The sequence below is a fragment of the Mustela nigripes genome, chromosome 13, assembly GCF_022355385.1.
Source record: "Mustela nigripes isolate SB6536 chromosome 13, MUSNIG.SB6536, whole genome shotgun sequence".
NCBI classification, from domain to species: Eukaryota; Metazoa; Chordata; class Mammalia; order Carnivora; family Mustelidae; genus Mustela; species Mustela nigripes.
Window position 1 is genome coordinate 106,043,388 of NC_081569.1, and position 26,693 is coordinate 106,070,080.

Sequence of the window (26,693 nt, forward strand, 5' to 3'; positions counted from 1 at the left end):
GAGGGCCTATAATGTCTATAATTTTTATCTGAAAGTATATTTTATACATTACTTTCTGTTTTTCTTAAGCAAATAAAGAATTCTTGGTTAATAGGTAACCCCCTGCTTCCTATTAGTACCTTTAGTATATTTCATTGTATTATGAAATTGGGATCTCTAAGAAGTCTGGTTTCTACCTGGTTGTAAAGCCTTTGTACATAATTTTTCTCTCCAGCAGTTTTTAAAAAGATTCATTTTCTTTGTCCTGTTACCACTATTTACTTGTGACCTTGGACAAGTTCTAAACAGATGTAGTGAGACAGTATCATTGTGAGGTTGTATGGGTTTGTAAGCAGTGATTAAGTTAATATATGTAAAATAATATGCAGGACGGATTCCTGCTTTTGTGTGTGTGTGTGTGTGTGTGTGTGTGTTTTAAGGCTTTATTTATTTATTTATTTGACAGACACAGCCAGAGAGGGAACAGGAGTTGGGGGAGTTGGAGAGGGAGAGGCAGGCTTCCTGCTTGAACAAGGAGCCTGATGCAGGCTCAATCCCAGGGACCTGAACTGAAGGCAGCTGCTTAAGGGCTGAGCCACCCAGGCACCCCAGAGTCCTGTTTTTTAATCATGGAATAAATATTAGTATTTGTTCCACCATACTTGATATCTTGAGCACATTCCCCTATGCCTAGGAGGTGTGCATATGTTGTGCTATATGGAGGTACTCTTTGAAATATACTATTGATCTAAAGATGCATTATCTTCCATTCTAGAAATAATTTAACTTTTATATTTTTCTTTGTTCTTTTTTAAGATTTTATTTATTTATTTGTTTGTTTGTTTATTATTTATTTTCAGCATAACAGAATTCATTGTTTTTGCACCACACCCAGTGCTCCATGCAATACCTCCTTAATATACCCTCCACCTGGCTCCCCCAACCTCCCATCCCCCGCCCCAAGATTTTTATTTTTAAGTAATCTCTACCCCCAATGTGGGATTCAAACATAAAACCCCAAGATCAAGAGTCATACTCTCTACCCACTGAGCCAGCCAAGTACCCCTATATTTTGGAATATTGCTTTTCCAGTATTCCTTTTTAATCTCTGTGTTATCTTCTAGGCAGTTCCTAAGTATCATTTTTCAATTTATTAATTAGCCCCTTGACTTTATCCAACTAGAGTTCATGTGTCTCAGTTTTTATTTCTCAATGAATATTTTTCTCATTTTCAGGTTCTCACTGTCTCTAATAGCCACCTATTCTGGTTTGATTTCTAACTATTTTAAATGTTTTTCCTCTTCAAGTCTATTGTCTTTTTTAATTTTGGAAGGATCCTAAACACATATTTTATTTTCAGATAGTTGTTTTTCTTTCTAGTTTGAATTCCTACAATTGTTGATTTTGTTGGCTGTCCATCACAGTTTTTTTTTTTTTTCCCTCATGTGTTTTGGACTTTGGTTTTGTGTTCTCTTATTAAATTGAAGTTTTTTGTTTTGTTTTCTTTGTTTTCACCCTTCTTATCCATGTTTTTGCATGTCTACATCTTGACCCTGGGGTTCCCAGTCTGAAAGCGTGTCTTACTTTGGAGGTGTGGTTCTTGATTCTTGATAAGATCAGGTTCAGGTTTATGGCTCCAAGAAAAGACACAAACTAAAAGAGCTATCTATACTCTTCTGCTCACTGGGCACCTAATTTCATCTAAAGGATAGCTCCAGGTTATGGTTAATAAGTAGCTTTTTCCTGCTCCTTTTATAGGCAGCAGACACCCTTCACCCCAGGCATGAGTTTCAGTGAGTTTGAGTTCTATCCCAGCTTTGCACAGAGCATTTTTAATTTCTGTTACTATCCCTGCAGGATGTAGACTCTTACCCATCTCTGTTAGTTCCATCCAGGAGGCTCCTGTAGTTTTTAGCTTCACAAAAAGCTTTGTATTTTAAGAGTTTATCTTTAGCAGGTGGTTTGGTCTTCTTAATTTTGTTTTATAGTCCATTTATTTTAAAAATACTTTTGGAATAGAAGGGCACTTCAGAATGTGAGTATAGAAAATTATTTAAATGGAAGTCAACATTTAAAATTAATGTGTGTCCTACATATATCCTTTAGAAAGGTGGCAGTTTAGTCTCCTACCTATGAGAAGCATATTTTTTTTACTCCTTTGCCAATACTGGACACTGTACATTTTTAATCTTTTTTTTTTTTTTAAAGTTTTTTTTTTTTTCAGAGAGAGAGAGGAAGACGGCGGGGGGGGGGGGGGGGGGGGGGGGGGGGGGGGGGGGGGCAGCAGGCAGGGAGGGAGAGGGAGAAGCAAACTCTTCACTGAGCAGGGAGCCGGATATGGGGCAAGGCAACTGAGCCACCCTGGTACCCCGGCACCCCAGCTTTAATCTTCCTTTAAATAGGTTTTCCGTGAATGGTACATGGGTGATACTTTTTAAAATATTTTTAAAAGATCTATTTGTTAGAGCAAGAGAGCAATAGAGAGCTTGAGCGTGGAGAGGGTCAGAGGGAGGAGGAGAGCGAATCCACAAGCAGACTCTTCGGCTAAGCTTGTAGCCGGACATCGGGCTTTTATCCCAGGACCCAAAGATCATGACCTGAGCCGAAATCAAGAGTTGGCCGCTTAACTGACTGAGCCACCCAGGCGCCCTTGGATGATACTTTTTTAGTGTTGGCATAGTTGATGCTGTCTTTTCTGTTACCTTCACATATATGGAATTCTGGGAATATCCCTCTTTACTCTCAACGTCTATAGCCATCACTTCATTATTGCGTATCATGTGACAAAGAAGTTTGAGGCCAGGCTGATTTTTGTTTTTATTTTTTGGCATGCTTCATTTTTCTAAATTCTTGTATTCTTGAAATTCACTATGAGTACTTTGGTATTGATGATTTTTTACTAAAATTATTGCTTGATGAACACTTTCAATCATCAGTTCAGCTTTTCACTCAGTTTTGGATTAATTTATTTTTTCTTGGAAGTTCTATTTTTTCCTCTATTATTTAATTTTCTTTTTATGGTATACGAATTAAATTGTTGCATCTGCATTGTTTATATCTTTAATCTACTCACTTTTATCTCTTTATTCCTATCTGCATATTGGATGATTTTTCTTTTATTTTAAATTTTACCCCTTGCAGATTGTTTTCTATAGGTTTTTTACTCATGATTGTTTTTCATGCTATTTAAAACATTCCAATGATTTTTAATCTATTAAAATTTCTTTCCTTAGCTCTATTAATACTTTTTATATTCTAGGTTCTTATTTGTCATATGCATTTATTCTCTTACCATTCTAGAGGGCATAAGTCCAAAATTAGTTTCACTGGGCCAAAGTCAAGGTGTTGGCAGGAGTGTGTTCACTCTGGAGGCTTTAGGAAGAGTGCAACATTCTTTGGCTGGTAGCTGTATGTCACTGTAATCTTCAAGGGCTAGCATCTTTAAATCTCTTTGCTTTATCTTCACTTCTCTGTGAGAATTCTTCCTCTGCCTCTTTTTCAGGGGTGCTTAAGATTGCATTTAAGGGCCCCAATATATAATCCAAAATAATCCCCTCATTGCAAGTTTCTTAACTAACCATGCCTGCAAAGACTCTTTCCAAATAAGGTGATCTTTATAGGATTTGGACCTGGTATCTTTGAAGCCATTATTCAGCCTTTTACAGGTATCATTTTGTTTTGCTACTTTGAGATGAGATGGCCACTTCATTAAAAATCAGATTAGAGTAAATCCTCATGGATTGTATGTGTTGTCCTCTTTATCAAATGATGCCAACTCAGATGCCATGTGGTCCATAAGGAGTAGTAGGGGCACTGAAGAATGCCCCTATTCAGGGGCAGAGGCTAAAAATGTATGTGAAGATCAAATTCAGGCTATCAGCTTGTGGTCCTAGTTGGTAGCTGGTTTTTTCTTTTTTTCATTCTCTCCAAGTTGACTCTTCTGTTGTAAAATAATTTTATCTCATAATTTTTATCTTGGTATTAAGAATAGTATTTTTAAGTGGAATTCATCAACATGATTTTAGACTGAAGTATTATTTACTGATGCCATTTACCTAGTTACTCTTAGAACTTTAGGCTTCTTGCTTGTGCATTTCTCAGAACAAAGTAATTGTTCTGAAAGTGGCTAATCATTCTTGTTTGTTTATCAAGGAATCTCGAGAGTTAGAAGTTAAAGGATTTGTCCAAAGTCATATATTGGATACATCTCTAACTTTTTAGTTTAATCTTACGAAAGGTATTTGTATTTATACACATAAAGGGGATGTCTTCGTAGTATTAAATTGGATAAGTGGGCAATTTCCCAACTTCTTTTTACTTTATATATGGGATTTTGTTTTTTAGATTATTTTTTTTAAAGATTTTATTTATTTATTTGACAGGTTATTTAAGAGTTAAACAAATGACAAGTCGTAGAGATGAACTTAGTTTTAAAACACAGTGAGTAAATGTGGCTGGATTTCTTATTAAAAAATTATGAGTGTATACTTAGAGTCCTTGTGTATTTTAAAATACCATCCAGTTCCCTTTCCTCCATACACATGAATAGTAGTTTGGAAGCTAACATAAAGTGAGAAAAGGGCTTAGGTCTAAGCCTTGAATGTCGGTGTTTAATGGCTGGAAGATGGAGATGGGCCTGCAAAGGGAACAAGGACGGAAAAGCCAGGGGCAGGAGGAAAGCTGAGAGTGTGTAGCATCTTGAAAAGCCAGTGGGAATTTGGAAGAGTGAATGTCAAATGCTGTTGTAAGCAATGAAACGAGGACTAAAAAGTCCAGTGGATTAAGCAACTTGGAGGAGCTTATTTTGGTGGAATGGCCATGCAGCAGTGTAGAGCATAAACACGTGTGTTTAAGAAGTTTGACTCCAAAGGGAAGGGAAAACCAGAAGGGTAGCTACAAGAGAAGGAGTTACATAAAGACTTAATTAGTAATGGTTAACATCTGAGTGTCTTTAAAAATTGTACTCCAATTGAAAAGGAGAGGTTAAATATAAAGAAGAGGATAATAGTGTAAAGTTCCAGAGAAGACATGTTAAGTAGTATAAGATTTCTTTGAAGCATATGCCTCAAAGCTCTAGTAGAGGGATTTATGTTAAGTGAGAGCACAGAGAGTCCTCTTTTATAACAAAAAGGTATGGCGATAGGATGGATACAAATGTGGGTGGGTTTTTATGTTGGAATTAACAAGATGAAGAAAGACCTGAGTTCTAAAAGAATTCCTTGAGGTGATCGCATTTATTGGTTTGATCCCCCCCCCCCCATGGTATCCAGTAGGCTATTCATTCTCTCTGTTATAATTTTTAGTTCAATAATTGTTTTCTCATTTCCATGTACTACTTTTAGAGTGCCTTTATTTAGTTAGTTAGTTATTTAAAGTTGACAGCCTGTAGTTTCATTCATTGAGTGTCATCTCGTATCTTAATGGGTTGTTTCTAGTGTGGAGGTAATGAATACTGAGGTGTGTGTCCCCTTCTCCCCCATATTTTCTGAACCTTTAAAAATATATCCTCTTAGTTTTCTTTGCTCATTATTACATTTTATTTAGCCCTTGAGTATTTGAGATTAGCTTTGCAAGAAATTGTGCACTCTGGTTTTTCCTCAGACCCAGACAAAAAAACAAAGTTTAGATTTATTGCTTTTTTCCCTTTTCTCTTTACCTTTCCTTCTTTTTCATTCTTTATCTTTGGCAGTATAGAAATTTAGAAAAGAAGTTAGAGTAGGCAGAGGAAAAAATGGCACTTAAGGGAGTTTCAGCATTGTTCTGTGACAGTCTTCCCTACTTATGTGTGGCCTTTAAAAAGCCTGTTTTTAGATTCCCGTTAACTTCATTTGCAAGTAAGTACACAGGACAGGATTTATAGAATGCAGTAAAGTTCCAGAAACATAGGTTCCTATTCTCAGCTTTTACTGTAGAACCAGCTTTGTGACCTTCAGCAAATGTGTGCTTTCTCATTTGTAAAATAGATTTAGACCATTTCTACATTTTGGCTCTGATGTGTTTTACAAGTTAATCAAAATTAAATTTGTAAATATAAATACGTGTAATTTTTTTTTTTTTTTTTTTTTTTTTTTTTTTTAAGAGAGAGAGGATGGCAAGGGAAGAGGGAGAGAGAGCATCTTAAGCGCAGGGCTCAATGTCAGGACCCTGAGATCATGACCTGAGCTGAAATCAAGTCAGATTCTTCACCAATTGCGCAACCCAGGTTCCCCTGTATAATCATTTTTTTAAAAAAAAAAAAGGTCAATGAGAAATTCCAGACTCAAATGAGAGAAAAATTACCCAAAGATTAGCCTTTTTCCTTTCTGAAATTGGTATAAAGTTTTGTCGATGCACTTATTTGTCATTACCATAAGTAACTATGATGTGGCTGCCTTACAAAATATAATTTATGAATTACTATGTCTTAAAGCTTGGGAAGTCCAAAGTAGTTTGTGTATTCTAACTTATCCTTTGCAGAGATTCAGCCACAAGGGGTCTGTGTTTCTTCACTGAACCCCAGCTCTGCAGTATCTTTGTTAAATCCTATCATTCAGGGGACACCTGGGTGGTTCAGTCAGCCTTCAGCTCAGGACGTGATCCCAGGACTCCAGCCCACATGGGGCTCCTTGCTCGGCAGGGAGCCTGCTTCTCCCTCTGCTTGTGCTCTCTTGCTAGCTGTCTCTCTTGCTAGCTCACTCTCTGTATCAAGCAAATCTTAAAAAAAAAAAAAAAGACTTATAAATCCTATCGTTCAATAAATGTGCATTTTAGAGGTCAGGTGAACGTTTGTCTTCATGTTTGACAAAGTCTATTCACATGTAAGCATTAGTGGGACGTGTAGAATATGCTGAATATTTGGTAGCAGTGAAGAGTTTACATCTCACATCCCACTGCACATGACTTGAATTTGCCATATTGTGTACACTGTTGTGTATTGTTCCATTTTCCCCCTCTTTCCCAAGGAGTTCCTAGTCTTTCTTGTATATAGTCCCCCCCAATTCTCCCTAATCTTTAAAATATAATTTCTCCACTTTGTTTACATGTCTCATTTTGTCCTTTGTTTGTGGACCCTGGAGGAGTTCTATATTAGCTTGTGTCCCCATAGGTAAACAGAAAAAAGCCTTACGTGGTTTTATTCCTCATTTTTTTTTTTTTTTTTACTAGGAGACTGCTCAAACTGTTACTTGAGTAACTCTTATTTCTGGGCTAATTTGTTGAATATATAGATCTTTTATTGGGGGGATTTATAAGCAGATTAAACCAAATAACAGGTTTAAGATTTTCTGCTATGATTATGACATCAATTTTGCTTAATAAAAGCCAATGGCTGAATTTTAATGAATGACTTCCTGACCCAGCCTTAGAATTTTTCAATTTAGGAGTTAGTTTGGTTTTCAGAGACAAAAAGTGTTCTCCAAAGTTTCTGGTTATATCAAAGAGGAGTTCAGTCTTGTGATTGTCATAGTATTTTGTTTTGAGAAAAGTTCAGATCAACTGATAAGCTAGTGTTGTGGTGAGATCCATCCAGCATGTGCTCAGAGGAGATTTTACACAATGCAAGAACTAGAATTCCTCTCAGAAACTAGATTAAGCTTTCTTGGGCAAATTAAACCCCTTGGGATTTACTATTTATAGATAGATGCCAATTTAATAATTTGACTACATAATTAATAGTCCACTTCTGGAAGATGACTGTGTAAACATAGTATTTATAAGTAAGTAATTTCTGGTATTATATTTACATAACCATCTGCTATATTTATGTAGCTATTGTTGGCTGCTTCACTAGGATTCTACAAATTACTCAGAATCCCAGGAGGTAAGATTTCGGAATTGTCTATTTTCACTATGTGAAAGTCCAACCACTAAATTACTAATTTGTCCTTGATGCATATTTTTATATTTGCTGTGGGCTGGACCTAAAATTTTATCAGATGGCTGGCTTGGTATGTTACATTTTCACATCTCTAATATATATTTTTCACAAGTTTGGGTTTTGCTTTTAGAAATTTTACCCTGTCTTCAAATAATTACTTATTTGGTAGTTTTATATGTACATCTGTAAAATAGCTACTGAGCTTTTCTTCAAAAGAAAGTAAATTCCCTCTTAGGTAATACCAGAATCTAATGTAACTATATATGTATGAATGTAGTAATAATTAAATAGTTCGCAGAATACCTTATTTTTGCCTACCTCATTTAAATCTTGAAGCAACATTCAGAGGTAAGTATAAATATTTTCATTGTACAGACAAGGAATGCTACATTATCAAGCATCTTAACTCTATCTCTCTTCTTCCCCTTTAGCCTAGCTGAAGGAATTGAGGTACAGAGATGAGGCAAATTGCTGTTGACCTTCAGCAGATGACTTAACTTCACAATGGCTCAGTCATCATATAGCCATCTAGATGTACTTATCTAGGCATCTCATCTAATCTTTTTTGCAGATATGCAGGTGCCTTGGTTCCAACCCTACCCTGGAAATTCTGATTTGTTAATGTAATTTTTCAAAAAGTCCATAAATAATTCTTTTGTATATCCATGATCAAAACCATTGCCTTAGCAGTAAATGGTGCATTAGATTCAGAGAGGCTTGAATTAGAGTCTTGATTCCTCTAAATTTTTCAGTTGAGTTTACTTTGGCCATTCTTAAGTCTCAGTGAGATTCATCTACAAATTGAAGATATTATTACTCACTTTAGAGAGTTGTTCAGAATGAATGATTTAGACTTATTAAACATTGTCTGCTATTAAGTTATTATCATTATGTTATTCCTTTGTCCAGTCAAAGCACTCTTGTCATAATAATGTATATCAACTTGGTATCTGGTAATCTGATGAATACTGCCATAAGGAGTAAATGATGACTAGTTTTTCTTATTTACCTTCATTAGTGGAATTGTAATAGGGGACAGAGGAGTACTCGGCAGGAGATTGTTTTATCACATCACATTGTTGTGATATTGTTATATTGTGAGATTGTTTTATCACATCAGCCAGACTTATCTCCTGTATATAGGTTTGGCCCTGGTAGGAGAAGGGGGGGAAAGGCTACTGGGACACTGTGACCTTCCTAAGGGGTTTTTCTTAACCGTTTCTGTCCCAGCTTCTTCTCAAAGCTTAGCCTCACTAGCATCATCAATCCCTTCGTGTCATAACTGCATCCTGATTTACCTAGGTACTGTTACCTAAGCCCTATTTTGCCTTCCCATTTTACCTCCATTAAATTTAATTCTACCTTCTTTCAGTTTGGTTTGAGTTCAGTTGTGACTTATTTGATGATTTGTACCCCACGTCTCTACATTCCTAGGCTGTTGCTCAAGTAAAGGTCAACCTAAGTTCTAACCAAGTGTCCCCCTGCGTTGTGTGGGCCCATTTCAGACCAGAGTTTTTAGCTTTTGATTATTGGGAAAGGATTACATTAGCTAATCCTTGTCCACATGGCTGTTTCTAGGCCCTCTAGTCTCCTTTACTGTAATACCAAATGGTCATAGCATATACTAATAATAAATATACATGTTATAACCGCTAAAGTAATAGGGCATCAGTAGATTACAATAGGCTGGTTTTGTTATATGTAATAAGCACTTGTATTTATGTATAATTGCTTTGCAACTTGATAATTGAGGTGGTACTCCTTGTGATAATTTAATAACTTAATGGCTTTGTCAGAGAAAAAAAAAACCTGTGGAGAATGTAGAATTTGAACTAGACTTTAAAGGATGGTTATACATTTTCTGTAAGTAAGGAGGAGGGACAGGGGATTCCAGTTAAGGGGACTGACATGAGCAAAGGCTTAAAGGAATGAGTGTGCAAATTTGGATCATTGAGTAGGTCATTTTTTACTTTTTAAGAGGGTTCATGTAGTAGCAATAAAACTCTAGGTAGTTCAGAATAAAACTGGAAAATCCTAAATGTTCAACCAAGATGTTTGAATTAGTAGGCTTTTGATATGTTATGAATTCATTGGGCTTTTTCTGGATTAGCATACACATATAATTTAGGTCTGAGATTCCCTGAGAGATTCACATACTCCTTGCATCTTGAAACACTTGGCCTAGTTCATGTAAGCTGATGACCACTGCCAGTCTCCTTTCTGCCTCAAGTGGTTGTGCCTGGTGGGGGAGTGTCAGGTCAGCAAATTTATTCTGATGCTTTAGTTCTCTCTGCCTGTTGTTCATTCTAACCTGTGCCTGATCAGCCTCTTTTCCAGTTCTTCCTTACTAATCTCTAGGTTCCAAGTCAACAACATAAGGAGTGTCTGCTCATAAGAGTTGTGACTTCTTATTTAAAGCTTTCTTTGTATCTTCTTCACTCTTAAAAATATTGTTGGATCTGTATTTTGTCTATAAGATAGTTGTTAACTTTCCTGTTTCTCTTCTTTTGCAGACCTAGAATATCAAGACATAATGGGAGCATTTTTAGACAAGCCAAAGATGGAAAAACATAACGCCCAGGGGCAGGGTAATGGGTTGCGGTATGGGCTAAGCAGCATGCAAGGTTGGCGAGTTGAAATGGAGGATGCACATACGGCTGTGATCGGTTTGCCAAGTGGACTTGAAACATGGTCATTCTTTGCTGTGTATGATGGGCATGCTGGTTCTCAGGTTGCCAAATACTGCTGTGAGCATTTGTTAGATCACATCACCAATAACCAGGATTTTAAAGGGTCTGCAGGAGCACCTTCTGTGGAAAATGTAAAGAATGGAATCAGAACAGGTTTTCTGGAGATTGATGAACACATGAGAGTTATGTCAGAGAAGAAACATGGTGCAGATAGAAGTGGGTCAACAGCTGTGGGTGTCTTAATTTCTCCTCAACATACTTATTTCATTAACTGTGGAGACTCGAGAGGTTTACTTTGTAGAAACAGGAAAGTTCACTTCTTCACACAAGATCACAAACCAAGTAATCCGCTGGAAAAAGAACGAATTCAGAATGCAGGTGGTTCTGTCATGATTCAGCGTGTGAATGGCTCTCTGGCTGTATCGAGGGCCCTCGGGGACTTTGATTACAAATGTGTCCACGGAAAAGGTCCTACAGAGCAGCTTGTCTCACCAGAGCCTGAAGTCCATGATATTGAAAGATCTGAAGAAGATGATCAGTTCATTATCCTTGCATGTGATGGTATTTGGGATGTTATGGGAAATGAAGAGCTCTGTGATTTTGTAAGATCCAGACTTGAAGTCACTGATGACCTTGAGAAAGTTTGCAATGAAGTAGTCGACACCTGTTTGTATAAGGTAGTTAGACTTTTTTTTAAGAGATAAAAATGGTTTTATGTTATCTTAACTATTACTCTAGTATTTAATCATTATAGAAACTGTAGTTCTCAGACATAAATTGTTGGCACAAAATTGTAGGATACTCTTTACCAATTATGAAAATTTAGGGACTTTTTTTTAGAAAGAAATTACCCAATATGCAAGAATTATAATCTAAATGGTCTTTTAGTAACCATGACTACCTCAGCTTTTTAATATTGTGGGAGATTATCAAAGGCAGAAAGATTATATCAGAGTGCATGTCTTAAAAGGAAAGGCATGGGGGAGGGTTAGGCCTTTGTGTCTAATAAATGAAAAGTATTTTAGAATTCTAATATTTTATTTTTATCACATGATGTCGCCATACATTCATGGAAGTACTTTGAGACTATAGTCTAATCAATCTGTAGCAGCAACAAAGAGAATTTAGTGATCACTTGGTTTGATGTAATAAAAATAGCCTTGAACGTGGAGTCAGAAGAACTTGGTATGAGACTGAGTATGACTTCAGGTAAGCTATTTAAGCTGTCTGGAAAATCAGTTTCTGTAATTGTAAAAAAGGTAAGAGATGTTATCCGCTGTCTCATGGGGTTGTTGGGATGATCAAAGGGGTCATGTACGTAGATGAGCCAGCTCAGCCCCTTTATCTTACAGATGTGAAAGTTGAAGCAAGAGGAAGCAGACTGAAGAGGCAGGCCTTGAGTCAGGCTTACCTCTGTCTCTTTTGTACTCCACAGTCTCTGACAAATTGTTTGACCTCTCACAGCTGTTGAATGGAGCTGACAGTAGCTAACTCATAGGACTACTGAGAAATTTTTTGTCCATACTGTTCATTAACTTGTTCTTTGATTTTCTTTCCTTTCCTCTAACAAATGTTGATTTTGTAAAACTCTTCTGAGACTGCATATTTGATTTTCTCTCAACGTGCAGAAATAGAGTCATCTTACTGTTCTTTGTAGTGTTATAAGCATACTGCCAGCTCTACTTAAAATCTTAATTAAAAATCTGATCATACTTAGAAATCAGGTTTATGTAACAAATCAAGTTTATGTAACATCCAGCACATAGGCTTAAAAAAACCAATAGAGCAATGACTTAATAGTGCAAACTGTTGATTGCTGAATTTGAGGAGAGCTGAATAGTGGTACCTCTCTTTGTCCCTTTTAGTGTGCATAAAAGTAGTATCTATTTATTGGCCTTATTGTGTAGCTCTTGAGAACTAAATAGTTGTTGGCTAGATTAAAAGCTCTTTTCTTGGAGAGAATTGTCATGTTCAGACGCTAGTCAGTTTTGACTCAGCTAATACTTTATCTTGTCTGCATTCTCCATTTTAAAAAATTATTCAGTACCCTATCACTTGCCACATTTTATACTGTTTTTCTCCAAGATTCTTTTTGATATTAAATTCTTTGTATGGTTTGCTTAAACTTAAAGTATAAGGTCAGTTTTCCCATATTGAGGAATCAAATACATAATATGTAAAAGTTAACTCTAATTCCTAATAGGGAGGGGAATATGAGGAGGCTAACATTGATTCAAGTATTTTAATTACAGCATTTTGAATAGGTGTCTTTGAAAATGAATGTACTTCCTAAAAGTTAAGCCATTTTTTTAAATTATGAAAGTTAAAAAACTGGTTTTTAAATTATATATATTTAGTTTTACTACTAATTCCGTATTTATATTTATTATGAAGCAAATTAATTGGCTTCCAAATTTATTTTAAATATAAATTTGTTGAGTATACATGTAACTATAGGTCAAATCCTCTGGAATTTTCTGTTTTGTTGATTGAGTGAGAGAGAGAGTGTGTGTGTGTGTGTGTGTATTTGTGTTAGGTATCTTCAAATTAATTAAGTAGGCAACCAGTAAATGTTTGGTAGTATTTTTGTTTTATAGCATTTAAAAATAAAATGATTGTTACAATGGAGGTTAACTTGTAATGCTTCTCCTATCTTTTGGAGTGTTGGTTATTCTGTATACCATATACACTGTATGTGTTTGGGGGGGGTGCCTCTCCACATATGCATATTTTTTCCTCCTAGTATATGTATATATATATATGTATGTATATGTATATATATGTGTCATTACTAGAACAAGTATAGTTAAAATTGTCATGGCTGTAAAAGTTTTCAGGGCTTTAAAGAACAAGAAGAAAGCGTAATATTTCTCCAACTTTTTTCTTCCCAGGGAAGTCGAGACAACATGAGTGTGATATTGATCTGTTTTCCAAATGCACCCAAAGTATCACCAGAAGCAGTGAAGAAGGAGGCAGAATTGGACAAGTACCTGGAAAGCAGAGTAGAAGGTGGATCATTTAACAAAAAATAAGTAGCTTTATTAAAGAAAAACCTCAACACAATCAAACTTTAGTATTTTAGCATTTAGGTCTTTACACGCCTTTGACATCTAGTGTTTAGTGTACAAAAGTGGGAAAGGGCATTTCTGTAGTAACTGTTCAGATGTTTTTGATTGTCCTATTACAGTTATAGTAGAAATAAGAACTAGTGTGACCCTGTACATTCTGTTCAGGATACTTTTGTTTAAAAAGGCTAAAAAGTGTTTGTATGCTTTAAAATTCTTGATGGATTCACTGGCATGTGTAGTTTTATGCCAGGAAAGTCTGATTTGTGGTTTATTTAATTATAAACAGTTTATTTATGATGGTGATAATCTGAATACCATCTTTCTGTGTAAAGCTATGTGTATGAATTTAAGGTCTTTAGGATTTTTTTTAATACCTTGAAGATTACAGCCTGGTTATTAGGAACTTCCATGTGCCACAGCTTTTAAAAATTTGTTTAAAACTGTTTTCAAGGCTTCTTGACTAAGCCATAAACTTCCTCACCAAGACAACATAGACCTGAATAGAAGATACAGTAGGTTTCTACTTGGCAGAAATACAAATGCTGAATTAAAGCAAGAAATAAGTTGGGAATTTCAGGAATATATTTGTCATAATTCTGCAAATTACTTTGAGACAACTAGAAAGATGTTTGTAACTCTCAAGTGTAATGCCTTTAAATATTTGAAAAAATACAGATGACCTTTTACGAAGCTACTGCTTTAAATGCTAAGTCTCCCCAGAGAATTCCATTTGGCTGCATATATGCAGTAAACTTATAGATTATGCAGTTTCTTTTAAGCAGAAAAGCTTGACATGCCTATGATAGCGTTAAAATGCATTTTGGGCTCCTAATGTCATGAATTTGCACGTTAAAGATCTAATAGCATGTAAGCATTGACCTACACACTATTATATCCTGCTGTGCCTGCATTATTAAAATTAATATGCACTTTAATTTTGTTTTCTCCCATTTTACTGTTTGATATCAATTATAATCAGTCTGCTATTAGATCATGATTGTTTTTGACTTTCGGTACTATCTAGAGCTGCTATTTTGTTTTTATTGCTCTCCCCCACTTGATAGTGATATATCTAGTATGTGTGTGAACTGTTAGTATTTCACTCATTGGACATACTATTCACTAAGTTTGTTTTCTCACTATTACCCAAGGCTCTTGGAATTTTTATATTTAAAAAAAATCATTTTGATATGTTACTTATTTATAATACAGTAAAATACTTAGAATGCTACCAAGTCATATCACATTGGTTCAGACTGCTGGCTAGTGGAAAAATGAAACAGTAAGAATATGTATTGGGATAAATTGGTATGTGGTTTATTGGCACTTTAAAGTAACTTGGGTTAAAAAAAAAAGTAACTTGGGTATATGTTTTCTTACTGATTTAATGAAGAAGTAATTTAGTTTTATTTACTATGAAGCAGGATCACATTTTAGAAATGAATTACAGCTTTTCTCTTTAGTGTACACTCTCTAAGTTTTTGGTGCAGTTCTAAATAATTGCTTTAGATACATAATTTTATGTTACAATATTAAGCTTTATATTGCTTTTTATCAAGGAAGAATTGCTACCTGAACAGAGTTTACATCAATCTCAATATTTTTGATATGTTGAAATATTATACTTGTATCATTCAGTCTGAGATTATTATGTCACAAATCAAATTTCATATTCTTTATTGAGGTAGGTTTGATAAGACTGCAACTAGAAAATAAATACTATGTTAATTAAAATTCCTACTATATTTTAAAACATAGAATGTAACTATTTACATTGCAAAAGTTGTTCTACATAAAAAACACTACATTCAGCTTCCAGAACAGGCACTGAACATTTCTTTCTTTTTTTTCTTTATTTGTTTAAATACTTGGCTTCAAAATTGCTGTGATCTACTAAACCTCCTTTTATTTGCTTTGAATACTTCTGGCTTCTTTGTCCATGCCACAGAAAAGAGTTTGCCTTTTTAGCTCTCCTATTACCTGTGCCCTTCAAAATACTTGACTCTCTAGGGTTGCGATTAAAAAGACTCAGCTCATAATTTAAACTACATCTCTTAAGGTCGTGGTCCATCTAAGCCAGTTTAAGATTGTACCTGTACATATATACTTTTAGAATCTTTTCTGTTGACTACCCAAGCTTTAAAGTTGCTAATTTGGAGATAACTGATAGGATCCCACAGATGCGGTGTGGAGGGGAGTAGGGAAGAGCAGAATGTGTTTATATGTGAGTATGGGAAACAGATCTTCTATACATATATTCTTCAGTAAAAGCATTCAGTCTTTTTGCAGTTCTAATTAATGTACAGTCCAAGAGCAGTTAAAGAAATATTTCATTAAATTCATCTTGTTTTCCTTTTTAAAAGCAAAAGAAGCAATGCTAGTGTAGTGTTAATGGTAAGACAGTTTAAATGTGTTGTCCCATGTGGAATAGAAAATACTGTTTTTAAAGCCTTACATTAATTTTTTTAAAGAGTTTGTCTTCCTGTAATTTTCTTCACAATTAAAATACCCTAATATATATTTTAATAAAGGAGATGTAAGATACATCAAATATAGATGAATCAAGGTAATGTTTTTTAGACCTGATACTCTCATTGATTAAATTTTTCATCACTGTTCATTTCTGTTGTATTTAGTTATCTATCCAATAATTGTATTGGCTTAGCAGAGACTGTATGTTAAGTGTATTACAGCTTTAGATTGTGAAATTGTGCAGCTTAGGTAAACATCAAAACCCTTTATTTTTGTATAGCAGATATCCAGCATTAGAACCATGTAGAAATACTAGATGTTAAAGATTATACAATAAAGGAACTTGGCAAACCAAATCTGAGATCCTTGCTTTTTGTTCGATTTAAGACTGTTTTTTTAAAAAAAAATACCAAAAAAAAAAAAATCATGGTAAAATTTGGCCTTAATTCCAAAAGGACAATTTGAGCCATTTAAAGAAATATGGGTAGCAGTGTCTGTCTTTTAATATGTGGCTTTAATGAGGAATTGATATTTTGAGACTTGATCGAAGGATGGAAGATCTTTATATGCATTGTAATTTTCAAAGGTATTTACAATTTGAGAACTAGAATGATAATTTTCTTGCCCTAATGATGACAAAGAGAATTTCTTAGTATAAACACTTAAAGACAGATAATTGAGCAAAACTTGAACTTTTAAATTACAAATACCTTTGTTATGATCTTGCATTTAGAGGAAATATGCTAAAACTCCAAGTAAAGACTTCTTATACTTGACAGTTTGAGAATTCTTTAAGTTGGTTGTACATAATTGTTGGTGTTCTGTGGTATGAAAGACAGTATGCATCTCTGTGGCAACACTGCAGATCATATCACTATCCCCATTTAATAACTGGATGTTTTGAAATTAATTTTAAGTGTAATGTATCTATTTACTGCTAAAGATATTTCAGACAAAAATTAAGCTGTGAGTGGTATTCAGTTATATAACCTAACCTGCACATGCTACTTAAGTATCACTTTGCGAATATAAACATAGGTAAAAATGATTTGGTTAGTATATAATCAAAAAATTCCTTTATACTTAAAGGAGTTTTTTTTTTTTTCATTCAAATTTTGAAATTGGTTATTTTTTTTTTTAATTTGTGCAAAATTCAGGAAACATGTTTCTTTCTAGTCTAAAGAGAGGAGTTGACCTCCTCAAAAGTAACTAGTTTGGCATTTTAAGAATATTCTCATTTGTATACCCATATCCTTGATCATGTAATACATTGATTTTAACATGAAATTTTTTTCACATTTTTATCCTGTTTATTTTCATTCTTTGAAGTTATTCTGGAAAGCATCTCATTTGTTGTATCATTTTTTTGCATCCCTTTGTCATAAATTTTCAAAGGTCAACTTGATTTTTTTTTTCTAATACCAGCTTAGAAAATCTCAGATGTGGTAAATGCCATCTTTAAAAACCTAAGTTATCTTTGTTTCAGTTTTTTTTTTTAATTAAATTTGGACAACACTTACAAAAAAAGTACTTCTGATCCCCAGAAATCATAAAGAAGCAGGGGGAAGGCGTCCCTGACTTAGTCCATGTGATGCGCACATTAGCAAGTGAGAACATCCCCAGCCTCCCACCAGGGGGTGAATTGGCAAGCAAGTAAGTTACATTCTGAGTACTCTTAATAATTTATCTCAGTACATAAAAATGTAAGGTGTTCATTGATCAGATGTGTACTTAACCTAATTTCTGATGTTTTCAAAATGTTTAAGGTCTTCAAAATGTTTAGCCTGTGGTTCAGTGTTCTTCACTATTAATGATACATGATGCACATTTAGAATAGGTGTCAGAATGTCATTATGTGTAACTCATTATACTAAAGACTGTCTTTAGCGAAGGCTTGGGTTATAGGATAATAAACACAGTGAAACAATTTTTGAAGCTAAATGACGCAGTACTACAAAATTCTGATTGTTGTTTTTATTGCTACTATTTTAATTTGGTTTTGTCAGTCAAATTTGAGTATCCCAGGGATGAGCCTCTTTCTCTTCCTCCATCTAGGCCATTTTTCTACATCTCTGATTTTCCCAGTGTTTTTGGTTGTTGATTCCTGGTTGGTTGGATTTTGTTATGAGGGAAGATAGGAGGGTGTATTTTTTGCCTCCTTATGTGTGCATTTCAGTTCTTAGAACTGGACTAATTTTTGTCAGATATTAAGCTTTACATCTTTATAAACCAAAGTGGAGACTTTAAGAAATTTTATAATTCAAAAAAAAAATTTACGATTCAAACATTTTTACCTCTGATATCCATATAATGGTTCCCTACTATGTTGTTTATAATCATTTCTCTAGTAATTGTTAAAATTCCTGTTTGAAGGTTTTATTTCTTAGAAATCTTTTCATCAGTATGACCTGTGAAATGACTGTCTATGAAATTGCTTCAAATCTATTTTGGAAGTAGGGGAGGCAATAACTTACAAATAACACTACAGATTGTTTTAATAAAATGTTATTCAGAATGTCCTAGACTTGGCAGGGAAATGTCATATTTGACATTTTAGCTTTAATAGAGTTTTTTTAAGGGGACATTACAAAAAAACAAATTTAAATGTAAAATTTATCTAAATTATTTTATCACAACAGTTGTTGAAATAAACTTCTACTTCAAAACTAATGTTCAGTTCTTAAAAAGAATATAGATTAGTATTAGATCTTAAAACTGCATCATCATTGCTGACTCATAACCACATAAGCCAGTTCAAATGAAGTAGACCATATATAGACTGATTTTTTTTTTTAAACCATGACTTTTAGTCTTCTGTTAATTGGGCTGGTAGAATGTTATATTTAGAGTAAATTCACCTCTAGTTTAACACTGGGTCTCAAATATCTTATAATAATTTATTATATATAATAAAGTGAGGATACCTATTGACAGTAAGAAACAGAATTAAAATAATTCTAAGATTATCTTTGACATTTTAATGAGCACCTAACTTTGAATTATTAAAGTTCTGTGTTCTAAAGAATTAACTTTCTGCATTTTTTTTAAATTTAGGCGGAATGTAATTGAAGCCGTTTACAATAGACTGAATCCTTACAAAAATGATGACACTGTAAGTAACATTTTGGCTGCGTCTGCTTTCCCTTTCCTTCCACTCTAAATGCATATCCTTCCTACCTGTTTCTGCAGAGCTGTTCACTGTACCCATTCTCTTACACACCCCTGATCGATTGCTCTGAGCTCTGGCTGCACCACAGTTCTAGTGACTAGGGACATAATCATGGTGAGTGGCCACCTCTCAGAAAAGAAGAAAGTCCTTTGAATTCTTCTTGTTTCTTAAAGCCTCTATGAGCAATCAGCTTCAGAAGGTTTGCCTCCACTAAGTGATTTTTTTTGAAGGTGGAAATGATACCTCTGCTCAGAATCTTGAATTATTCTGAGTTTTATAAACAGCTGCAATGGAACTTCAGAATGCTCAGCTCCACTTCGTAGTTTTTATGTTTGGAAATACTTTCAGAACCCTGAAACACATACTTAATTTAAATGCTGAAGTAGAGAATTCTACTATAAAAAGACATTAGAATGTCCTATTCTCAAGTTAAATTTCCAGGTTAGAATTCAGTTGTAGTGTGGTGTTTACAGAACAGTGCTAACTTACCATCATTTGGGCACAGCTCTGAGATAGAAATTGCATTATGACACCTCCTCAAATCTCATATTACTTGAAGCCTTAATCTCTTATGTAGTAAAAGTTTATAAAGTAGTGTTCTGGAGGTAAATTGGGTTTTAATTGAAGAAAATAATTTTTTTTTTTTTAGTAATTATACTGGTTTAGAAATACATTTGGTCAACCTCATGGTAAAATTGTATTTAAAATATTTTATTCCAAAACAAAACAAAGGGCTAACAGTTTTTTGAGCAGATTGAATACTGATATTTCATACACAAACACACACACACACACACACACTTTAAAAAGCACGTGCAGTCTAACTGTGAACTTTACAAAAGTTTACCTTTCTGCATTATCCGGAAAGTAATTTGGCACCTTTCAGCTTTAATGTAGTTCCTTGTTCTGCTCTGTTTCCTTTTATGAAGGACTCTACATCAACTGATGACATGTGGTAAAACTGCTCATTTAGCCATGGAGTTTACCTTCACCTCCAAAGGAGAGTACAGCTCAACTTCCTTGAACCTTTGAAGCATCCATCCTCAACTTTAAAGAAGGACGTATGACGTGGGTGAGAATGGATCACACCAGAGAACTCAGCAGTACAACAGCTAGCCCAGGACTGATTTTTTTTTTTTTTTTTTTTTTTGTAAATTTGAGACTTATGTAAACGTGATTTCAAACCATAATTCATGTTGTAAATCAGACTCCAGCAATTTTTGTTGTATGATTTTGTTTTTTGTAAAGTATAATTGTCCTTGTACAAAATGCTCATATTTAATTATGAACTGCTTTAAATCACTATCAAAGTTGCAAAAAATGTTTGGCTTGTTGTGTGATGCAACAGATACATAGTCCTTTTAAGTCATGTTGTGTTTGGACTTGGGGTCGGGACAGGGAGAGCAGCAGCCATGTCAGCTAGATGCTCAAATGTGCACACGATTATGGAGAAGAATTCCAAAATCCTACAAAGCCGAACATCCAGGGAGTTAACCAAAAACTGTCTTGGCAGTGGGGTTGGCACTGTTGATAAGCTGGTCCCTTCATTTAACTGTCTTTTAGGTTCTCACCTTGTTGCCAGGAGTATTGCAGGTAATACAGTATATTCATAAGAGTATCAATCTTGGGGCTAAAATGCCTTGATTCTTTGCACCTCTTTTAAAAGTCCTTACGTTGAATTACTAATTGATAAGCAGCAGCTTCCTACACCTAACCGGAGACTGCCACGTTTTTGCTCTCATGATTGGCTGGGCCTGCTGCTGTTCCTGGTAAGGGATTCTGAATTCCATTTTATCAATAAAGCTTGATTTAACAAACAAGAAATGTAATCATGTATGTGTAATTCCTCCTCTACCCCGCCCTTTTAAAACACCATGCCATTGTAGATGAGAAGTTTCTCATGGGGAAAGATGTTAGTCTCTTTTAATCAGGAAATACTGTTACTCAAGGCACGGATGGAACTGTTTCCCTTCCGTTACAAAGACTACGAGATTTAAGTCTGTGGTTGTTTCTTAATATGTTTTTTTAATGGATTTCTTTCTGGCTGCTTATTTTTCATTAAGATGTGGATCAGCTTGAATTTGCCTACTGTTTAATTAAAATAATTGTCAGAGCTTGACAATCTAACACTCTGTAGTGGGGGTGTGTGTAGGGATGTGTGTGTGTGTGTGTGTGTGTGTGTGTGTGTGTTTGCCTGTGATTCTTAACTGGCCCATGTCTTTAGAATCCAAGTAGTTAAGATGTATTTGTGATTTGAAATATAGCATGTTGCTAATATTTAGCTGTTGGCCTTTAAAAATAACTTTCAAAGCTTAAAGAATTGTAGATATAAAAATAACCTAATTTAATTTAGGCTTAAATTCCTCTGATTAAGCATGTGAAAGTAAGTTTTTAAATCTGTCACGCAGAAAAGACTACTGTTTTGTGCCCTTCTGTATTTTTGTCTGTCTAGGTTGGATATTGTATTTATTACTGTGTAATTTAATCATTCAGTAGGCAGATTCCCCACTAGAAAACTATTAACATGTAAGATTACAGTACAACATTGAACACAAAATCGAAACTGTGTATAAAAAGTAGTATAATCAATTTTGTTATATTTGTTTTTTTCCTTAACTTGGAAATATACATATTTGTATATATAGCCTTAAAACTAATGTAAAGTTAGGGGAGTAGTGGGCAAGGTAATGTGAAGTGTCTCAGATTTAAGTAGTTACATACCAGCAAAACCTTTCCATTATCCCTCTTATTTGTGAGGCGATTCAATGTATTTAATTGTATTTAATTTATAACTCAATCCAGCATGAATGAAGAAAAACACATACTATTTATCTTTAGAAATTCGTAACAGTTGGAATTATAGAACCATTTCCAAACTTACAAATAAATGCTCGGTGTCTAAATCTGTGGTAGAGTGCGAAGTATGAGATGTTCTGTTATGGCTTGGGAGGCCACCTCCATGTGGCGTCAGCGGATCGCAGTGCTGCTGCTGGTGGAGAGTGATTCCTAGACCTACTAGCGCTGACAACTAAATTTCTAGTGTAAGAAGCCAGCTCCTTAGGACTTAAAGTAGACTGAGTTTTTTAGTTCTAGAAATTTCAAAACCATGAATTAGCTTTTGAGATGCAAAATTATAAGTCACGAGTATAAAAATATGTGATGGAAAGCTATATTTCAAAACATAACAGCATATTTAGAGTTGTTTTTTTATTTGGGAATTTTTAAATAGGAGGTTAAGATATTCCTTGTTAAAATTAATAGTACTGAACTGAAGCTTGGAAGTGAGAGAAAACTATGAAGTGTTCTCTGAGAAGACTAAATCTTTTCCACATGAGTTAGCATTGCCATACTATTTATAATTTTTCATTGTAAAAAAGGAAGTGTACATTATAATTGCAGACTGTGTGTGTTCTTGATTCCTGGGGGTAAGGGTGGGGGGTGGGAACCAACCACACTTTCAAAAGGCACTTTTGCACCTCTGTTGTGCACTTCATTTTTGTACCACTTAAGTTCTTGCCCTCCCAACCCCCTTTTGTGTGCTAATTAGCATCTCAGGGCAATGCCTCAAAAAGTTTTTGATCCGTTTTATGTTATTTCCTTTGGAGGGTGAAAGTTCTTGTATGATAATATACCGTTCAAAATGTACTTTTGTTTAAGTGTTTTCATAGGATGAACTCAATTTGCTGCTTTTAATGGGAAATTCATTTTGTGTAGACTCTTGTTACCCTAACATTAAAAAATTTTACTAATCTCTTATTGTTTTAGCAAAGTAAACTCTCAATTTCCACTTTCTTCAGGAATATACTTTTACAGATAACAGAAGCAGTTCTCAATATTAGCATTAACTTTCAAAAAATCCAAGTGGTATTTTTCTTAATTTAGCTTTAGAAGTATTTCAAACATTTTTTATTATTAATGCTTGCTTCTAGAGTACTATGCAATTAGTGTACTGCTCCAGCCACTTATTTTTTTTTTAACCACATTAAGAAATTTGGATTAAAGACTAAATCAAGTACGTAATTCAAATAATCTGAATTATACCAACACTTTTAGTGACCATCCATTTGGCCACATATTGGTTCCGCTAATCTTTTCCACAAGATGTATTGAGAGTTATCTGTAAAACATTGTTCTAGGCCAAGTATCTTGGAACTATAAAGACATGAAGAGGTCCTTGCCCTCAAGGAGTTTACATTTGAGTACAATTTATAATCTAATGTATGTTAATGTTGTAACTGAATCACACATCCAAAAAAATAGCTACAGCCCTCCTACTACTCTCTGCCAGATAAGTTTCCTGAATAAGGCGGGCCTCTGCCCTAACCAGCTCATTTGTACTTCCATTATTCACTTGAAAACTCTTCCGTTTATTTTCCTCAAAGTTAGAAATCTCATTCAGAAGAAAATTTTGGTTAGCATAGTAATAAAATTGGATGGAGGAAGCTCAATTCTATTCATTATGCTTGACTGCCTTCAACAAATGGCCTTTACTCCTCCTGCTGACAGCAGTCAGAGAAATAGGTCATGGAGTTCTTAGAATTCTCCAACCCGGGAAATACTGGTGGATTTTGAGTTTAAGGCATTCAAAAGAAAAAAAGGAAAAAATATATATATATAGCTAAATTTATCTTATTTAAGAAAAAATTGTTTTTTTTAAAAACACTGCCAGTGTTAATAACTAGTTTTAGTCAAATGATTACTGTGTGTTTTAGTTTTTATAAATAATTTCACTGCCCATCTTTATTGGACAAATTCATACGGGAATTCAGTGTGTGATTTCTGAAAGAACTGACAAAATTGGTTACAGGATTTCTTTTTTTCATTTTGAATTTCATGGTGTATACTTCTAATTCATAAAGTTGAATTAGAGGTGAAAGCCTATGATGTTTTGTTATTTGTACAGTATTATGTTAGGCTTTCATAGTAGAAAATATGTAAATATTTCAGTACATAAATGTTCCTCTTTTTAAGGCTTTTCTTTGAAGGAACCTTGAAGAGTTTCATACTTTTGCTTGCAGATATTGCTGGTGAGATGACCATTTTGTAATTGAGTGTAATTGAGTCTTCTGATTAGTTTTTCTTTTAGTCATAGGACGACTTTTTTATAGTTTGAAACTTTAGAAGCCTAATTTTACTTTATTTCTTTTGATAATGTGCCATGAGTTTTGGATTGTATTTTAAGTTATACATTACTTTAGAATATGCTTGAAATATTTAAGAATACATTTTCTAAATGTTGGGACTAAATTACTGTATTATTTTGTTGGTCAGAATAATAAGTCTCAAGTGTTATTATTGATAATCAGAATGCCATACAGAAGTGAAGAGAGCCATTTAGTTCCACTTTGTTGTCAAATGAACATTTCTACTTCTGTTCAGCTTTACATATATTCTTTCCCTTTTACCTGCTTTATATGTTAACTTAGGGGCCTCTGCTCTTAAATTTTCCTGATTATATTACCAGCACGTAGGAGTGCACCAACTAGAAAAGCTCAGATATATTTAAACAGAAGTTGACAACCTGTTAGATGGGGGAAAATATTGCTTGAATTGATACAACAAAAAGTGACTTTTTTCCCCCCTCACCTAGCATGAAATATTTCTTGATTTCCTCTGCTATCCTCTTGGTGATGGTTCTGTGTCTCTATTTCTCTCACTCTCTTTAAGCAGGCCTATTCCATTTTCTTGGGTGCATTACCTCACCAAGGCCAATAGACACTATCTAAAGTGAGCCAAAAATGAGAAAACTTGGGAGATGGAGGGGTGGGGAGATGCCAGTGAGGAAGACACAGAAGATCACTCTTAATTATTTTAAAAGCAGTTGGAAGGTCTTCTTGAGCCTAGCTGTATATCATTAAGAACTGTTGCATCACATAAACCAGCAACAATCAACCTTTACTTCCTCAGATCATTTGATTTTTCCAGCAAGGGAGATAATGGTAAAAATTACTGCTGCTTCAATTTAACCGAGAAAAATAAATGTAATGTTTATTCACCACAAAACCCAATCTTTTTGTTCTTTAATTGCTCCAAAACTCTGTTTTCTGTTAGCTTTCTTACTGAATTAAATGTTTAGAAAAGTTTAATGTTTTTCCTTTCTTTGCCTCCCCTCCCCACCCCACTTTTCCTTCTGATCCAGTAAAGGACATAGAGTAACATTTGTGTTTGTATGGTACTATCTGAAGTAAGATTTGTTTAGGGGATATGGTAGCTGCAGAACAAAATTACTAATAATAGGTACAGTGGTGGGTACAAACTCATTTTAGCAGTGGTTCTTAACTTTTTTTTTTTTTGGTTCTTAACTTTTTAGGTTTCCAGGCTCTTTGAAATTGATGAATCCTAGGAACTTCCTTACCCAGGAAAATTCACATAATGTACATTACTTCCCCAAAGTTGACAATATTGCAGTGGTTCATCAGCCTTTTTCCTGCAAAGCCCATAAAAATTTCAAGGGAATCAAAATAATTTGAATCTATTTTAAGAAAGTGTTTCACTTTTTAAAAGATGGAAGAGGTAGATGGGAGCCTAGTCTAGAGCTGACTATGAAAATACCCTTTTAAAAGATATTTTGGGAGAAAGTGAGTGATTAAAGGTGAATAAAATAGAGTACTTAGACTGGTTTTAGAGGATAACATCACTCTACGCCACTTGAATCTCAACAGAAAAGAGATAAAAAATGGAAATTTGTAATGTTTCTGACCTGTGTCATGCAAAGACAGTATATTCACAACACGTTTAACTGTCAGATCTCACTCAGGTTTTGAGCTCCCTTGTCTTAGAGTTCATTAAATGTTGAATTCACTTCAGTCGTAAGATAAGATGTAACATACAGCCATTAATGTACAGAATTAATGGGATTTCACTAAAATACAACCACCATGAAAAAAATCATTAGGTTGTTGCATTTGTTGCCAAAATTGGATGTTCCCGTTACAGCTTACTTCATTTCCATTTGTGGAAATTTTGAAACACAAACCATTGTCTTACTTGGTTAGCCATTGATTAAGGCAACAGCATATACCTGCAGGAAAGTATCTTGTTTGTAGTAATTCGGCCCAACGGTAGTTGGTTTCACTATTGGTAGTTGGTTTATTTCACTTAATTTGTATAAATGTTATGAGTGGAGAGACCATGTACATGTTAAAGCATGTTGCATTATATATATATATATATATATATATATATATATATATATATATTCATTTTTTAAATCTATAAATGTAAAACTAATACAACTGCAGAAATATTTTTCCTAAACAGTGTATAACAAAATTCTCCACAGTTAACTCACGCACTGTTTGCGTTTCTGTGATCCAAACTTCTAAAGAAATTCCATAAATGTATATTTTGTATTATGTACCATTTTCCTGGTCCAAAGAAAACATGTGGATTCAGTTCTAACTTTAAGAATGTACTCTCTGTTTTTAAGTCTGTTGAAGAAATTGCATTCAGCCTGTGAA

The 26,693-nt window shown here is 34.4% G+C and overlaps 1 protein-coding gene across 1 annotated transcript in view; it reads left to right on the plus strand.

The window, feature by feature from the left end:
* Nucleotides 1–23,811, plus strand: part of PPM1A (protein phosphatase, Mg2+/Mn2+ dependent 1A) — a 39,827-nt gene extending 16,016 nt beyond the window's left edge. The window contains exons 2-6 of the mRNA XM_059373327.1: nucleotides 10,348–11,201; nucleotides 13,416–13,533; nucleotides 17,609–17,717; nucleotides 19,119–19,176; nucleotides 20,163–23,811. Coding sequence (XP_059229310.1) covers nucleotides 10,368–11,201; nucleotides 13,416–13,533; nucleotides 17,609–17,717; nucleotides 19,119–19,176; nucleotides 20,163–20,192 — 1,149 coding nt within the window. The 5' untranslated portion in view covers nucleotides 10,348–10,367 and the 3' untranslated portion in view covers nucleotides 20,193–23,811. The remainder of the gene's footprint in view (nucleotides 1–10,347; nucleotides 11,202–13,415; nucleotides 13,534–17,608; nucleotides 17,718–19,118; nucleotides 19,177–20,162) is intronic.
* The last annotated feature ends 2,882 nt before the right edge of the window (nucleotides 23,812–26,693 follow it).